At 49.0% G+C, this 17,840-nt stretch overlaps 1 protein-coding gene across 1 annotated transcript in view; it reads right to left on the reverse strand.

The window, feature by feature from the left end:
• Positions 1 to 17,840, reverse strand: part of RNF17 (ring finger protein 17) — a 2,333,865-nt gene that overhangs the window by 229,038 nt on the left and 2,086,987 nt on the right. The window contains exon 34 of the mRNA XM_086933472.1: positions 5,296 to 5,352. Within this exon, the coding sequence (XP_086789598.1) occupies positions 5,296 to 5,352 (57 nt within the window). The remainder of the gene's footprint in view (positions 1 to 5,295; positions 5,353 to 17,840) is intronic.

The following is a 17,840-nucleotide window of genomic DNA, read 5'->3' on the forward strand; positions in this document are numbered from 1 at the left end:
ATCAGACACTGTAACTCAGGGCATAGGTGTACCCAGGGCCTACCAGGGGCTGCAGCATGTATTATGCCACCCCTGGCTGGCAATCTAAATCTGACACAACTGGCTGCACGACAGCTGGGGCAAGGTGGTGTAATCACCCTTTGCTTTAGATATAGTATACCTATATCTAACCCTAAAATGGACACATAGATTCCTATCAGTCACTCCTATGGCAGGCCTTAACAATCCTGAAGGCAGAGTGCTTGGAATCATGTGAGATGGTGCTCAGGCATGAGCCGAGCCCGTTTGCAGCTTGCCGAACCAAGTCCTAATAGCTGTTCCATGATAACGCATACCATATACTCTTAAGTGCATTATAATCCTCGCGGTTATATGCCAACTCTGGTATCGCTTTATCAAAACATGTCGAGTAAGGTGTCATACGAATTGGAATACTAACCCCTCGCCAATTCTGGCAACGGGGTTAGCATTCCACCCTTCTAGAGGGACACAACATGTATGTAACTGTGAACACCGGTTAAAGTTAACTCGAGCCTCAGCATCACAAAATGGATGCTGCCACCACAGACACAAGTCTGACCTCCTGCTGCTGGGAGTCCTTCCAGCGAGGAAAGCTTGGACAAAGGGTTTCCTGTCAGGGTCGGTGCTAGCACCATTCCAGACAGGGTTTTGTGTATCCTGGGTAGGCAGGGCTGAATAGGAAGGTGACTGCAAGTGGCACCCCGGTGCTCACTATGCATCTGCCGGCTAGAACCAGTTCTAGGGGCACACCAGCCCCTGAGCTGGGGAAAGTCCGGCATGGGAGAGGGGTGTAACCACCCCCCTTCCTGGTCCCACCCATGGGCAGGACCTAGTCGCGTACCAGCCCCTTTCTTTAGTATAAAGGTGGGAGCGGGGACCCTTCCAAATTAGATCATCTTTGAATCCTGAAACTACTTTCTACGAAAGGAACTCAAGACTTCTTCTCAAGATTTCTCCCTTGTGACTAAGGAGTAGTCACCCTGCATTTGCGGGCACCACCTAAGTAACCTGCGGTTTGCTGCACGTCCTTCATCCGGAACCAGACCGACCAGCACGACGAGACCCGGCTTCCCTGGCACCTCTGACCTCTACCTACATCGTCAGCTCAGCTGAGATTCGTGGGTGTGACGAGACCTCGAGGGACCGGCCATCTTCAGAACTGCACTAAGCTTATCCAGCACGACCGCCGAGGGATCCTCGAGTGAGTGCTTTGGGGTTTGAGAAGCCCTAACCCTGAGCAGTTCCAGCACCGAAGTCCAGCCCCCCAGCATCCACGAGATCTGCGTGGGGCCCTTCTGCTCTTTGCTGCTCACCGCGTTGTCCGGCTACTTGCCTGCTGGCTTGTGGCCCTCCTGACGACGAACGACGACATCTCCATCGCTGGTCTGGTTGCTCCAGACTGGCCCTTGCTCCCCTCCAACAGAGGAGCACCCCGGACCCTCCTGGTCCACTCCAGACGCCATTTTGAGTCCACCAAGTGGGCTTGCATTTGCCAAGAGTTGTTGCCCCAATCCTGGGTCCAGCGACGTCGACAGCAGATATCTTCGTGGGACAGCTCGCACCTCCATCCTGGTCGCCGACAACGCCTCCTGGTCCGAGAGACTGCAGAGCCCAGCGTCGCCCACTCACCTGGTCGAGGTGACTTCGTCCGGTGCCATCCTGGTGCCCATCTAATCACTGGCTAGTGATTCAAAACTTGGTCCCCTCTGCTTACAGGTATCCTTCATCATCGATCCAGGCTTGGATCACATCGAACTTCATCACTGGTCGCCTGCCAGCCAGCAACAACAACTTCTTTCAGGCTCCATAGACTGCAACGAGGATTCCCGACGTCTTTTCAGCCCTATGCAGCCGCAGCCCCTGGGCTAGGTAACCTGAGCATTTCGGTGCTCCAGCATAGCCTAACTATCTAAGTGTCCAGATCCTTTTTAGTTTCAGCTCTACCTAGTCGGATTCGTCCGATAACACTAACTTTACGAAATCTAGCATCCATAGACTTTGTCCCGCATCGCGCGTGAGAGTGCACACTCTGCACCCGATCTCACTAGGCCTCCTGCTCGTAATCTGAAGGTTCAGTAGTCCAGTCCTAGCGATCCTAAAGCCTTTGAGACTAGTTACTTACCTGCTAGTATTTCGCATTCCACTTTTGTAGTATATGGTTTTCCGTGCCCCTCGGGCATTTGTGTAAATTGTGCGACTTTCAGAAATTCTTTAAGAGCTTTGTATTGTGCTTAGCGCCCTGTCCTCATAAAGAGTCCAGTGCTGTTGTGTTCTAAATAAATATACTTTTATTTTCATAACTTGTGTGGTGTCCTTTCACTTGGTGTTCAAGGGGTATATGTGATGGTATAACAGCTGGCTTAATACGCCCTTTAGAGTTTAGCCTAAAGACTGCTCTTGTCCATGCTACTAGGATATCTGGTCTATCAGGTTGACTTACAACCAATCATCAATAAGGGTTGTTTGGACTGATACATAGTGATCACTAGAATAGTGAGCACTGCATATCAGGCCAACTTCTCACAGAGAGCCTCAACAAGCCTTGGCAATGGCAAGTTGACGCAATGTCCAGGGGTGCTATTCAAGCGGTTCCGACAAGGGATACTGGCCTCAAACTCTGTGAGCAGACAGTGCAGGCCTCGAGAGAGTTGCATAACCAACACCTGTGTTGCTGAGTCTTTCGGAGTTCCTAGGAGACCAGGATCAGCAGAGCGGTCAGCTGTCCTGCGGTGCGGTGCATGTAGATGCAAGGGAGTGACTCCTTCACTCCAATGGAGACTCTTTCAGGTGTCTTGGATGTCCACAGACCTTGTACAGAACCTGTATGGATCACAGGCACAGACATTGCAGCAGACTTGGAGGACGACAAGACCAGATGTTCGAGGAGTCTTCCCAGTTGCAGTCACCGGGTTCCAACGTGAAGTTCTGAGTGCCCACATAGTTGAAGTTGAAGTGGTATTTGATCTGAATCTTGTCCCACACCGAATCTAGGGACCCACCCACAGGTAAGCCCTTAAGTACCCTAAATAAAGGGTTGAGGCTATTAAGAGGTCCCTCCCAAGGGAGCAGTCTAGTGGCGCTGGCAAGCGCCTCCACCCTGTCCAATACATCAAGTCCTGTCTGGGAGGTGGTCACAGCTCCCTGTGTGTCCTGCCTTCCCCTGCTCGAGCGTGGCTCAGCAGCAGGAAGGCAGAATTGTGTCTCTTGTCGGCAGCAGCCATAGTTTGCTGTCCGGGTTTAGAAGACTGGCACCGGGAGCACCGAGTGCCTCCCTGAGGAGCTTTACAGTGCATTGAATCGTATCTCCCACACCGTTTACGGTGTGAGGGTATGATTTCAGCATGTTTGATATCAAACATGACAGGGTTAGTTACAGCCAGTTTAGAGATTGCCATCTCGTAATGACGCATGGCAACTCTATGTTTCTTAATGACTGATGCATTTACAACCGGGGGGAGTTGTAGGGGTGTCCTGCTCATGCAGAGGAAACCTCACACTTAGAACAGAGCACGCTGCCTTCAGGATCGAAAGGCCTGACTTAGGGGTGACTTATAGATTTTAAGTTCAGTGACCTCAGATATAAGGAAACGTACATCTGTCGTAAGCTTACACAGGCTGCAAGGACAACCCGGTAGTCACAATACGAGTGGCCTTTCATGGGTGACATAATACATGCTTCAGTCCATGGGAGACCCCCGGTGAAACTATGCTCTGGGTACCTTAGTACCATATACGAGGGACGTACAAAAGTACACCAGTAGCCAATGCGGAGTGTACCAAAGTACTCACCATGTCCAATTTAGGGAAGAAGCACAGAGACTCGGGTCCTGATTAGCAGGATCTCAGTCAGACTGGTCAGAAAAACAGCAATTCCAGGTAAAAAGTGACAGTAACCATGCAGAAGGATCCTACCTTCCTACATGAAGTAGGCACAGGGCAGTTGGATTTAGATCTGGAAATGTAGTAAGAAAAGTCATGTTGTGCATGACTTTAAATGTGACAGGGTAGGAACAAAAAGTTCAAGCAACAAGATAGGAGTTAAAGCAAATGTAGTGCAAGTTGGTCTATGAGGAGACGGGACGAAAGGGATCCATGTGGAGGGTAGTAGGTGCACCAGGACAGCAAAGACAGACGTTCTGCAATTGGCGTTAGTGGATAGTTTGTAATCTGTGTGGTGAGAGGATTCTAATTGCAGGCTAAAATTTACACCATTATCTTGTGTATGCAGTAGATGAGCTAAAGAACGAGAAAAAAGTGCAGAGATTCCATTCTGGCAAAAATATTCTGGAAAGAGCAAGCAGTTTGCAGTTAGCAAAGATGGGTAAAACGTGAAGGGAGGGAGAGGTCTCCGAGCCTGTGATTCACACCCGTTCCTTTAAGAGTGCTGTCAGAAATTAATGCAGTATCATGGCAGGGGGATCCACACCTCAACCTGCTAGTAACTAATGCATCATAATTTGCAAGGAAACGAGGGAAACTAATGGTAGAAAGATATACACAATTATGAATGGAGGAGAAGGGGTCTGGAGGGGGAGAAGATTAAAGTAACAGAAGCTGGGGCATAAGCAGTTGACATTCATAATGAATTGGGGAGTGAGAGTACTCAAGACATTGTGATGCAGTTATGCCAAAGAAGCATAACTGGATAAAGGAAGGAGGGAGAAAACAGTAGATGAAATTGTAAGGAGAAGCCCAGGAATAACCCAGAAAATGCATGTTGAAATCAAACCACCTACTTACCAAGGAACAATTAAGATCTGAATACGTGGTAATGATAAAAAGATGTGAGTGAAAAGGTAATGTGACTCAGCCGGCATTTGAACTATAATATCTCCTGGGAGCGCGGGTCAAGGGGCTAGGGAGAGGGAAAAAAGGTTTGATACATGAGTGTGTGGGGGAGGGTGTGGACTAATGGCAGCTGGGTAACTGTGTAGGCCAAAGTATGCAATCACTGTGAGAACACACTACCCATTTTTATTATTCCCTAAAGGTTTGTGATTATGATGAAAGATTGTAAATTAAATCCTGTGCTTGAGATAAGTTTTGAGGAGGAAATTCTTGAGGATGTACCCAAAACCAATAAGCCATTCCTGATTTTTGGCACCTCTCCTGAAAAAAACAATGACTCAAGGGTTACTGATTTTGAAGTTAAGCATTTCAAGGGGCAGCAGAGTCCAGTGAGAAGGACTGTTTTTTGTCATTTAATGAACTGCAATAACAATATTATATCCAAATTGATAAGAATCACTAGAGCCACAATATGTAATACTTTACCTCAAAATTGTTTTGCCAGTGATTCAATAAATCTTCTGTGTTACAATCCACAGCGTCCTATAGGAAGAAAAGACACAATTACTAAGAAGTTGGTTCCAAAGACATTATCAGAGTAACAGTACAAAAGGGGGTGGTGATGGATGTTATCAGAGTAACAACATAGCTGCCTGGAACTCAGTTGTATTCAATGAGCTGAACAAGTACAAATATCTTTAGGGTACTGTGCATGAATATCCTTCTTTCATATCTCGATATTGGTCTTTAGATTTCACATTTTAGCCCTATGTTGTGCCTCACTAATAACCACTATAAATAAATAATGCTTCAGTTTTGCTAGTAGATCAATGGGTGCCAGTATGACTATTTTTGTCCCATAAAATACAATATAATTGGGTAACAAACAGAGTGCACAGGAGCAGACCTCACATTTTACTTTCCTCTGAGAAATGTCAAGCATTTCAAGAAGCAGAAGTAAATCACACTTTTGCTACTACACTACTGGACTTGCTTGACTTTCTCAGGGAACTCAATGAATTGAGGTTCTACTGCCACCAACCTGCTAGCATTGGTTCTCAATGAAGCTTGGCAAGCACTAATATTTTAGCAGTGAATTATAAATGGTTCATAATTTGGGATCTTTTGCAACAGTGTGTAAATGGGCTTGCGTTTGCATAAATATAAAACTGCCTCCCACTACTATAATTAATGATGAGTTCTAAGAAGCACGGAGGGCTGACTCCCTTACAGTTAGCCGATTACCCCTTCATGTTATCCAGTAAGGATGAATGCAGGGGAGAGTGAGGCTTACTGATTAAAGCAATGAGAATGAAAAGGCAAAATTATTCTGTCCACTTTAGGGAAGCTGTTTCTAGGAAGGCTCAGGGACAACAACACACTTAAGCTAGTGTTTTGGTGACAAAGACAGTTGGGAGTACAAGTGTGTCTGGTATTTGGCAAGGTGATGCAGAGAATAAATCATATGCAAGGAGTAAGATAGCAATTATATGTCCAGTGGAGAAGGCCCAAAGGCCACTTATTTAGAAGGTGACTAATTTGGTAAAATGTGTGCTACTCCAAGTGGTTAAAGTCACAAAATGTGCATTAAGAGAAGCAATTCACTAGACCTCAGTGGACACTACAAGAGGAACACAACTGCAAATAAACAAGCAGATCCAAAGCTACCTCTGGAGAATCTTTCAAATTTGGATGGGAAACTCAACAATATTCTGGTGGATGCAATAAAACTCCTTATTCTTGGAGAGTGTGGAGTAAGTTGGTCCCAGGTTAATGCCCTGGAGAGATGAGTATATAAAGGTTTATAAGAACAAATTACTTACATTAGATAATGCCTTATCTGGTAGAGACTATCTAGTTGTAGATTCCTTACCTTAGGAGTATCCACAGGTGTCAGATTGGATACAGAATTTATTTTGTGAGCAGTACCATTGAGCGCCAGCAAGCAACAGCAATCTGTTCGACTTGGCATTATAGGCGCTGGATGGGATGTAAGCGGTGCCTATATAGGCGCCACCCTAGTGCGCTGACGTCAGTTTCTTTTTGTGACTTTCCACGCCAGGAGGGCAGAACCATTAAGGCATTACTAAAGGTAAGTCACTTGTTTTTATCTGATAGAGACTTCTAAACGTAGATACCTTACCTTAGAAGAGATCCCCAAGCTATACCTCTCTGGAGGTGGGTTTGCAAAACAATTTCATGCCAAAATGTCCTGCAGGGCCAAATGGGCAAAGAGCCAGTCACGATGGCCCTGACTGTCCAGGCAGTAATGTTTTGTAAATGTACACAGAGAAGCTCGCGTTGCTACCTGGCAGATGTCCAGAACTTGGAATCCTGTGCTAACGTACTGTTCACAGCCTTGGCTCTGGTAGAATGAGCATGCAAACCTTCAGAAAGTTGCTCTTTGCCAATGCGCAGCAGATTTTTCCGCAGAGCACGATCTATTGAGAGATGGTCCAATTCGTCACAGCATTTTCCTTCTTCGCTCCGACATACCCCAAAAAGAGATGGATGTACATCCATAACACTTGTGCAGTCAAGGTAGAATAACACTCTTTTTAGGTCCTGTTAGTGAAGTCGCTCCTCTTCTTTAGAGGGATGTAGGGGAGTGTAAAAAGTAGGCCGAGTAACGGACAGGCATACGAGGAATGGAGTGAAAACTTTTGGTACAATTGAAGCCCTAAATCGGAGATCCAGTTTATCTGGTTAGATGTTCAAGTATGGAGCTGAGAATAACAGCCTAAAGGTCACTGCCTGTCTAGCAGATGTTATTGCCACCAGAAAGGCTGTTTTGATGGTAAGGAGCCTGAGAGGGCAGTTGTGCAAGGGATCAAAAGGAGTGCACATCAGAAACGTGAGGACAAGATTAAGGTTCCACTGAGGCACGATAAAGAGAGAAGGAGAAAACCTATCTTGCAAACCTTTCAAGACCCTATGTACAATAGGGGATTTGAAGAAGAATTGCTGGTAAGATGGCAGAAAGATAACTCTTTAGGGTGACCAGAGCACAGTCTGTGAGAAGTTGGCCTGGTATATGGTGTTCACTATTCTAGTGATCACCTTGCACCAGTCCAAACAACCCTTATGTAAATTGATACTCGTATAGTGCACTACTCACCCACAAGGGTCTCAAGACGCTTGTACGAATACCGCTGTGGAACCCATCCTGGCTTTCCCTGTGAGGGGTCCACTCCTGGGCACCCCCAAGGTGGAGGCCAGGCATCCTTAGCGTTGTGGGGCCGTTGTGGAGATTAAGCAAGCTATTGCCCAGAGTTGCAGAGTGGGACTCCATGATTGGAATAGGCACCGAGGCGAGAATGATCAGGTCCGTGTAATTTTGAGCCCAAGACCCGCCGAGGCGGGGAATTGAACCCTGGTCCCGGGCCAGACCTCTGCATCAGGGTCTGCCGCTCTAACCATTGAGCCACACTTCTCCTTATAGTGATGGTTGTAAGTCAACCTTATAGACCAGCTATCCTAGTGGTATTGTGGACAGAACAGTCTTAGCTAAAAGACTCTAGAGGGCGTGTAAAGCCAGCAGTTTTACCATATGTAACCACTTGAATATCAAATGAAAGGACACCACACAGGATATATATAAAATATATATGCATTTATTTCTAACACACTCCTCTGAACTCTTTATGAGGTCAGAGGCCAAAGCACATAACAAGACACTTAGTCAATTTACGGTTAGGCCCTAGGGGCAAAGTAAACCATATACTAAGAAAGTGGTATAAGTTCCACGGCACGGGAAAAGGAAAGACCTAGAGCATCGCTGGGGTACACTGTCTCAACAATAGTTTAGAAGTAAGCGGCCCACAGGCGGCGCGTGCAGTGTCTTTACCCACACGCGGGATTCAATGCAAAGTCAATGGGAACTTAGAAGTTAGATATAGAAGGATTTAGGACACTTCCGGTTGAGCTAGGAGGAAACAACTAGAGACTTAGACACTTGGATAGCCAATACCCTTGGGAGTACCGAAGTACTCACGTTACCTCACCCACGGACGGCGGGTGCATAGGTGTCGGATTTCGTCGTTGGAGCCTATGGAGACCTGAAAAAAGATGCTGCAGGCGACCAGGAGGAAGATGTCTGGGTGGATCCAAGGGTGGATCGAGGATGAAGAGGACCTGAAAGCAGAGGGGACAGAGTCTGGGTCACTAGACAGTGACCGGGTGGAACCAGGAAGGAACCAGACGGCGTCGAGGAGCAATCAGGTACTGTCTTGAAGCTTGTCTTGGCAGCCACGTGGACCAGGAGGCGTCAACGACGACCAGGTGCTGGAGACAGGCTGTCCCACGAAGGTTCTCGCAGATGGAGGGGTCTACTTCGGGATTGGAGTCGACAAGCCTTGGCAAAGGCACCCCACGCATCGTCCAACAAAGGCTTCGGCAGACCAGCAAGGTCTGAGGTGCTTCACCTTTGCAGGTAAGCAAGGGCCAGTCTGGAGCAACCAGACCAGCGAGGTGGTTCAAAAGGATTTTCGTCACAGAGGCTACCAGCCAACGGGCCAGCAACCGGACAACGCGTTGAGCAGAACAAAAGCAGAAGGGCCCCACACAGAACTCATGGAGTGTGGGGGGCTGATCTTCGTCGCAGATGGAGCTCGGGATCGGGGCTTCTCAATCCCCAGTGCACAGCTTAGAGGGTACGTCAGGAGCTGCACAGGTAGCAAGTTGCAGGCTTTTCAAGATGTCAGGTCTCACGTGTCTCGTCGCCTCCACGGATCTCAGCTATGCTGCACTCATGAAGAGAGGGTCAGAGAGGTCTGGAAGTCTGGGTCTTGTCAGGCTCTGTGCTCGGGTTCCGGCGGGAACGTCGACAAAGCAAGCCGTTGATTTGCTGGATGGTGCCTGGTTGCCCAGGGTGGTCACTCCTTGGCCACAAGGGAGATTCTTCAGTCTTCAGCAGAATGTCGAAGATCCAGAGTTTCGTTTCGGGTTTCAGTCAGGATCTAATCTAAAGTCTCAGGACTCAGCTCCTACCTTTATACAACTAAAAGGGGCTGGATTACTGACTAGGTCCCTCCTATGGGTGGGACAAGGAAGGGGGGTGGTTACACCCCCTCTCCTTTGTCCAGTTTCGCGCCAGAGATGGGGCTGGAGTGCCCCAGCAACCGGTTTGAACTGGGTTATGCAAGGAGCACCTAGTGTGCCCCAGGCAGTGTCTCATTCTATTCAGCCCTCCCTGTCCCAATACACAAAGTCCAGGGGTGCCGCTTGCAGACGCTACTGTGAGCTTGCCTTGCTATCAGGAAAGATTTCTGTGCTGAAGTGCCCCTGCTCGCATTACTCCGTGTGGAAGTGCCAGTGACTCTTGGGGTGATTAGACTACCGCCGCTGGATTCCCGAGCCCAGGACTGCGAGTGTGAGAAGTTGGCCTGATATGCAGCGCTCACTATTCTAGTGATCGCTATGTATCAGTCCAAGCAACCCTTATTGATGATTGGTTGTAAGTCAACCGATAGACCAGCTATCCTAGTAGCATGGACAAGAGCAGTCTTTAGGCTAAACTCTAGAGGGCGTGTTAAGCCAGCTGTTATACCATCACATATACCCCTTGAACACCAAGTGAAAGGACACCACACAAGTTGTTAAATAAAGTATATTTATTTAGAACACAACAGCCCTGGACTCTTTATGAGGACAGGGCGCTAAGCACAATACAAAACTCTTATGAAAATACTCAAAGTCGCACAAGTTACGCAAATGCCCGAGGGGCACGAAAACCATATACTACAAAAGTGGAATGCAAAATTACTAGCAGGTAAGTACTACTCTAATAGGCTTTAGGATCGCTAGGACTGGACTACTGAACCTTCAGATTACTAGCAGGAGGCCTAGGGAGATCGGGTGCAGAGTGTGCACTCTCACACGGGATGCGGGACAGTCTATGGATGCTAGATTTCGTAAAGTTAGTGTTATCGGACGAATCCGACTAGGTAGAGCTGAAACGAAAAAGGATCTGGACCCTTGGATAGTGATGCTATGCTGGAGCACCGAAATGCTGGGGTTACCTAGCCCAGGGGCTGCGGCTGCATAGGTCTGGAAAGACGTCGGGAATCCTCGTTGCAGTCTATGGAGCCTGAAAGAAGAAGTTGCTGGCAGGCGACCAGTGATTAAGTTCGAGGGAATCCAAGCCTGGATCGGTGATGGAGGATACCTGTAAGCAGAGGGGACCAAGTTCTGAATCACTAGCCAGTGATTAGTTGGGCACCAGGATGGCACCGGACGAAGTCACCTCGACCAGGTGAGTGGGCGACGCTGGGCTCTGCAGTCTCTCGGACCAGGAGGCGTTGTCGGCGACCAGGATGGAGGTGCGAGCTGTCCCACGAAGGTATCTGCTGTCGACGTCGCTGGACCCAGGATTGGGGCAACAAGTCTTGGCAAATGCAAGCCCACGCGGTGGACTTAAAATGGCGTCTGGAGTGGACCAGGAGGGTCCGGGGTGCTCCTCTGTTGGAGGGGAGCAAGGGCCAGTCTGGAGCAACCAGACCAGCGGTGTTGTCGTCGTGGTGCGTCGTCAGGAGGGCCACAAGCCAGCAGGCAAGTAGCCGGACAACGCGGTGAGCAGCAAGGAGCAGAAGGGCCCCACGCAGATCTGGAGGATGCTGGGGGGCTGGTCTTCGGTCCTGGAGCTGCTCAGGGTTAGGGCTTCTCGAACCCCAAAGCACTCACTCGAGGATCCCTCGGCGGTCGTGCTGGATAAGCGTCGTGCAGTTCTGAAGATGGCCGGTCCCTCGAGGTCTCGTCACACCCACGGATCTCAGCTGAGCTGACGATGTAGGTAGAGGTCAGAGGTGCCAGGGAAGCCGGGTCTCGTCGTGCTGGTCGGTCGGATTCCGGAGGAAGGACGTGCAGCAAACCGCAGTGTTCTTAGTTGGTGCCCGCAGATGCAGGGTGACTACTCCTTAATCACAAGGGAGAAATCTTAGGAAGAAGTCTTGAGTTCCTTTCGTAGAAAGTAGTTTCAGGATTCAAAGATGATCTAATTTGGAAGGGGGCCCGCTCCTATCTTTATACTAAGAAAAGGGGCTGGCACGCGACTAGGTCCTGCCCATGGGTGGTGTAGGAGAGTAGGGTCTGCAATCCTATGATCACCCAGATTTTCTGCTTTTGTTTCACTGGTTTACGACTTTCTCTGGCTGTGGGCCTGCCAATCAGACCCACAGCCTAGCTGTTCTCTCACTAAATTGACATGTGTACCTTAGGTGCATTATCCAATTGGAACTAGGCCACCTTATCAGACCCTGTAACTCAGGGCATAGGTGTACCCAGGGCCTACCAGGGGCTGAAGCATGTATTATAATTTGATATGTATCAATCTAGGCAACAGAACGTAATAAGTGGTCGAAATGAACTGAGCTAAAACATTGGTTTTTTGTAAAAAGGGGAAGTTCAATTTTATTCACAAATTTTTAAAACACATTAAAATAATAATACACATTCACAAATTATAATTAACGTATGTGACTTAATAGATCAAAATTACACAACAACACTGTTAAAAAAGGGGGGGGCAATTGATCCAACAAATAAAGGTTACATAAAATAAACACAATTTTTAAGAAAGAAAAATGTGGCTAAATTAATCTCTACGCGCGTTTCGGCGAGCCAGCGCCTTCTTCTGGAGCAGCCACGATAGTATTTTAAAAACACGAAATGTATTAATGCTAATTGACGTTGCAATCTGGATTATCTGTACAATGAGTTTCTTTTCTTTGTTTATGTGACGAAGATATTCTATTTTAATTGAGGTTCGCAGATAGATATCCCATAGTCACTGATGTAATTAGTTGGTCTTGATTGTTGATTTTGAATTTCTATATTTCCTTAATTAAGGAGTAGGATTTCGGTTAGACCCGCCGACCGGAGTTAAAAGTAATGGCCACAATAATGAGTATTTTTGTGAAACCGAGAAGATATAGTCCTCCTGATGTGGGGATAATTAATGGCGATGATTGCCTTTTTACTTGTGCTCAAAAGCGGTCGATTTCAAATGGTTTAAAATAACTCCCTGTCCAATTGATATCAACAGGGCTCCAAGATTCCGGCGACGGGACACGGGGGTTCTATGCTCCTTCCACGAACGAACTGTGAACCCCGGTTAAAGTTAAACGAAGCCTCAGCTCCACAAAATGGATGCTGCCACCACAGACACGAGTCTGACCTCCTGCTGCTGGGAGTCCTTCCAGCGAGGAGAGCTTGGACAAAGGGTTTCCTGTCAGGGGCGGTGCTAGCACCATCCCAGACAGGGTTTTGTGTATCCTGGGTAGGCAGGGCTTTACAGGAAGGTGACTGCAGAGTGGCACCCCGGTGCTCACTACGCATCTGCCGGCTAGAACCAGTTCCAGGGGCACACCAGCCCCTGGCCTGGGGAAAGTCCGGCATGGGAGAGGGGTGTAACCACCCCCCTTCCTGGTCCCACCCCTAGGGCAGGACCTAGTCGCGTACCCACCCTTTTCTTTAGGATAAAGGCAGGAGCGGGGACCCTTCCAAATTAGATCATCTTTGAATCAAGAAACTACTTTCTACGAAAGGAACTCTCGACTTCTTCTCAAGATTTCTCCCTTGTGGCTAAGGAGTAGTCACCCTGCATCCGCAGGCACCATCTAAGAACTCTGCGGTTTGCTGCACGTCCTTCCTCAGGAATCCGACCAACCAGCACGACGAGACCCGGCTTCCCTGGCACCTCTGACCTCTACCTACCTCTACAGCTAAGCTGAGAACCGTAGGTGCGACGAGACCTCGAGGGACCGGCCATCATCAGAACTGCACGACTTCAATCCAGCATGACCGCCGAGGGATCCTCTGGTGAGTGCTTTGGGGTCCGAGAAGCCCCGACCCTGAGCAGCTCCAGCACCGAAGTCCAGCCTCCCAGCATCTCCACGATCTGCGTGGGGCCCTTCTGCTTTTTGCTGCTCACCGCGTTGTTTGGCTACTAGCCCGCTGGTTTGTGGCCTTCTTAACGACGCCCGACGACATCACTGCTGCTGGTCTGGTTGCTCCAGACTGGCCCTTGCTCCCTTCCAAAAGAGGAGCACCCCGGACCCTCCTGGTCCACTCCAGACGCCATTTTGAGTCCACCGCGTGGGCTTGAATTTGCCAAGACTTGTTGCTCCAATCCTGGGTCCAGCGACGTCGACAGCTTCATCCATCGTGGGACAGCTCGCACCTCCATCCTGGTCGCCGACAACGCCTCCTGGTCCGTGAGATCTGCAGAGCACAGCGTCGCCCACTCACCTAGTCGAGGTGACTACCCTCCGGTGCCCTCCTGGTGCCACCTGACTACTGGCTAGTAGTCACGAACTTGGTCCCCTCTGCTTTCAGGTGTCATCCATCTTCGATCCAGGCTTGGATCACTCGAACTATCTTCACTGGTCGCCTGCCAGCAACTTCTCTTCTTCAGGCTCCTGGTTTGTCTACGAGGATTCCCGACGTCTTTTGAGACATATGCAGCTGCAGCCCCTGGGCTAGGTAACTTCGGCATTTCGGTGCCCCAGCATAGCCTCACTATCCAAGGGTCAGGATCCACTGTCGTTTTCGATCTACCTAGTCGGGTTCGCCCGAGAACACTAACTTTGTGAAATCTAGCTACCATAGACTTTGTCCCGCATCCCGCGTGAGAGTGCACACTCTGCACCCGAGTCCCCTAGGCCTCCTACTAGTAATCTGGAATATATGACTTTACCACGAACACAAATACTCCGCATGGCATTACCACGCGAATTTTACTTCGCAAGTGGCTGTTCCACGCAGCTTTTTAGAACGCAAGTTCTTACCTCGCATTTCAAAAACGTTACGTTCACCAGCTCTTACTTCCATCCTCCATCGAAATATGCGTTAAAACACGTCTTCAAAAACAAAAAAAGGACTTCAATTATGACGTACTCGCCACGTCTTCGGTGCGGCTCTTTTCTTTTTTTTTTTTATTGACACTTTAGTGCGTTTTTTTTTTGTATGTAGCCTGCTCTTTTTTTTTTTTTTAATGGGGGGAGACCCCCCCAAACCCCCCCAAGGCCACGCAGAACTTACATGCTGGACGACCAAAAGGAATACCACTTGCGTGGTGAAGACGGTCGTTGAAGGCTCCCTCGTTGAAGAGACGTTTGCGGGGTAAGTGGATCGTTGAAAACGTCATGCGTGGAAAAGACTTCGTTGTAAATGATGTTTCCCGTAATCTGAAGGTTCAGTAACGTAGTCCTAGCGATTCCAAAGCCTATTAGTACAGTACTTACCTGCTAGTAATTTTGCATTCCACTTCCATAGTATATGGTTTGTCGTGCCCCTCGGGCATTTGTGTAAATTGTGCAACTTAAAGTATTTTCGTAAGAGTTTTGTTGTGTGCTTAGTACCCTGTCCTCATAAAGAGTACAGGGCTGTTGTGATTCTAATAAATACACTGTTTATTTTCATAACACTTGTGTGGTGTCCTTTCACTTGGTGTTCAAGGGGTATATGTGATGGTATAACAGCTGGCTTAACACGCCCTCTAGAGTTTAGCCCGAAGACTGCTCGTATCCACACTACTAGGATAGCTGGGCTAAGGTTGACTTACAACCAATCACCATAAGGGTTGTTTGGACTGATACAAAGTGCTCACTAGAATAGTGAACATTATATATCAGGCCAACTTCTCACAGGTGGGACCAGGAAGGGGGGTGGTTACACCCCTCTCCCATGCCGGACTTTCCCCAGCTCAGGGGCTGGTGTGCCCCTGGAACTGGTTCTAGCCGGCAGATGCATAGTGAGCACCGGGGTGCCACTTGCAGTCACCTTCCTCTAAAGCCCTGCCTACCCAGGATACACAAAACCCTGTCTGGGATGGTGCTAGCACCGCCCCTGACAGGAAACCGTTTGTCCAAGCTCTCCTCGCTATAAGGACTCCCAGCAGCAGGAGGTCAGACTTATGTCTGTGGTGGCAGCATCCATTTTGTGATGCTGAGGCTCGAGTTAACTTTAACCGGGGTTCACAGTTACATACATGTCGTGTCCCTCTAGAAGGGTGGAATGCTAACCCCGTCGCCAGAATTGGCGAGGGGTTAGTATTCCAATTCGTATGGCACCTTACTCGACATGTTTTGATAAAGCGATACCAGAGTTGGCATATAACCGCGAGGATTATAATGCACTTAAGAGTATATGGTATGCGTTATCATGGAACAACTATTAGGACTTGGTTCCGCAAGCTGCAAACGGGCTCAGCTCATGCCAGAGCACCATCTCACATGATTCCAAGCACTATGCCTTCAGGATTGTCAAGGCCTGCCATAGGAGTGACTGATAGGAATCTATGTGTCCATTCTAGGGTTAGATATAGGTATACTATATCTAAAGCAAAGGGTGATTACACCACCTTGCCCCAGCTGTCGTGCAGCAGTTGTGTCAGAATTAGATGGCCAGCCAGGGGTGGCATAATACATGCTGCAGCCCCTGGTAGGCCCTGGGTACACCTATGCCCTGAGTTACAGGGTCTGATAAGGTGGCCCAGTATCAATTAGATATGTACCTAAGGTACATGGAATCCATTTTACAGAGAGAGCAGTAGGCCTGGGGTCCCGATTGGCAGGGTCCCAGGCCAACTATGTCAAAAACCAGCTAAAACACAGGGCAAAAAGTTGGGGGCAACCATAGTCAGGATCTACCTTCCTACAGCGAGGCCCACAGGTCCCTGCGCTCACCACACCACGCGCACCTGTTGCCTCTTCCCAGACTCCTCCCACCTGAATCAGGCACCTACATCAGCGACTCGCGGCCCCCGCTCTGCGGGTGCCGCTCGCAGACGCTACTGTGAGCTTGCCTTGCTATCAGGAAAGATTTCTGTGCTGAAGTGCCCCTGCTCGCATTACTCCGTGTGGAAGTGCCAGTGACTCTTGGGGTGATTAGACTACAGCCGCTGTATTCCCGAGCCCGGGACTGCGAGGCCCACAGGTCCCTGCGCTCACCAAACCACGCGCACATGTTGCCTCTTCCCGGACTCCTCCCACCTGAATCAGGCTCCTACATCAGCGACTCGCGGCCCCCGCTCTGCGGGGGCTGCTCGCAAACGCTACTGTGAGCTTGCCTTGCTATCAGGAAAGATTTCTGTGCTCAAGTGCCCCTGCTCGCATTACTCCGTGTGGAAGTGCCAGTGACTCTTGGGGTGATTAGACTACCGCCGCTGGATTCCCGAGCCCGGGACTGCGAGGCCCACAGGTCCCTGCGCTCACCACACCACGCGCACCTGTTGACTCTTCCCGGACTCCTCCCCCTTTCTATATTAATCCTGCGCATACATCGACCACGGGACGTGCGCGGGACCAAGCCCGGGGCTAAGCCCGGTCAAAGGGTGGGCCGTTTGAGGCCGTTCGAGGACGTGAGAGACTCGACTGGGCCACCCCTCTAACTTCCACCTCCTGCAATCCATTTCGAAACGTATGTACTGTCTTTTCACTGACTCTGCTCCTGCGACCCTCGATATATTTTGTCTCGCTGATTTTATATCTATGTTAGAACCTTTTCCCCTGTATTTGTCTAACAGGAAAAATGGTGCTAACTCGAAGAAACAAAACCAAGGCCCCTGGGAGTGTGGGTAAGCTGTTAGGCCCCATGGACGATTTTATCACCAAGGCAAACTCATTCATTGATCAAAGTATTTCTTTGATGGAGGAAAGGGTTTCCTTGGACTTGGCGTTCGCTAAGAGATCTTCTATGGGTAACTTGGCCGATGCAAGAACTCCTGCACCTGATAATAATGCAGGGCAGAGGTCCCTTTGTGAGAGCAGGCGCAGCCTGCCAAACAATGTGGATCTGTCGGCCTCCCATCTCTCTGACTCCCAGATAAGCTCAGACCTAGAAAGAACACCAGAGCTAATACCTCAAATTTCACCCCAAATCACATCAGATGAAAGAAGGCAAGCAAGAGGGAGGAGGGAGGGCGCAATAAGGAAAAGAAAGAACGGCCCGAAAAATTCCATCCTCAATGAGATCGGTAATATCTCTAGTACGTTAGAGAATCCACCCCTTAGAGCTGAGCAGCTAGTAGTTTC

The sequence above is a fragment of the Lissotriton vulgaris genome, chromosome 8 (genome assembly GCF_964263255.1).
Source record: "Lissotriton vulgaris chromosome 8, aLisVul1.2, whole genome shotgun sequence".
In the NCBI taxonomy this organism is placed as follows: Eukaryota; Metazoa; Chordata; class Amphibia; order Caudata; family Salamandridae; genus Lissotriton; species Lissotriton vulgaris.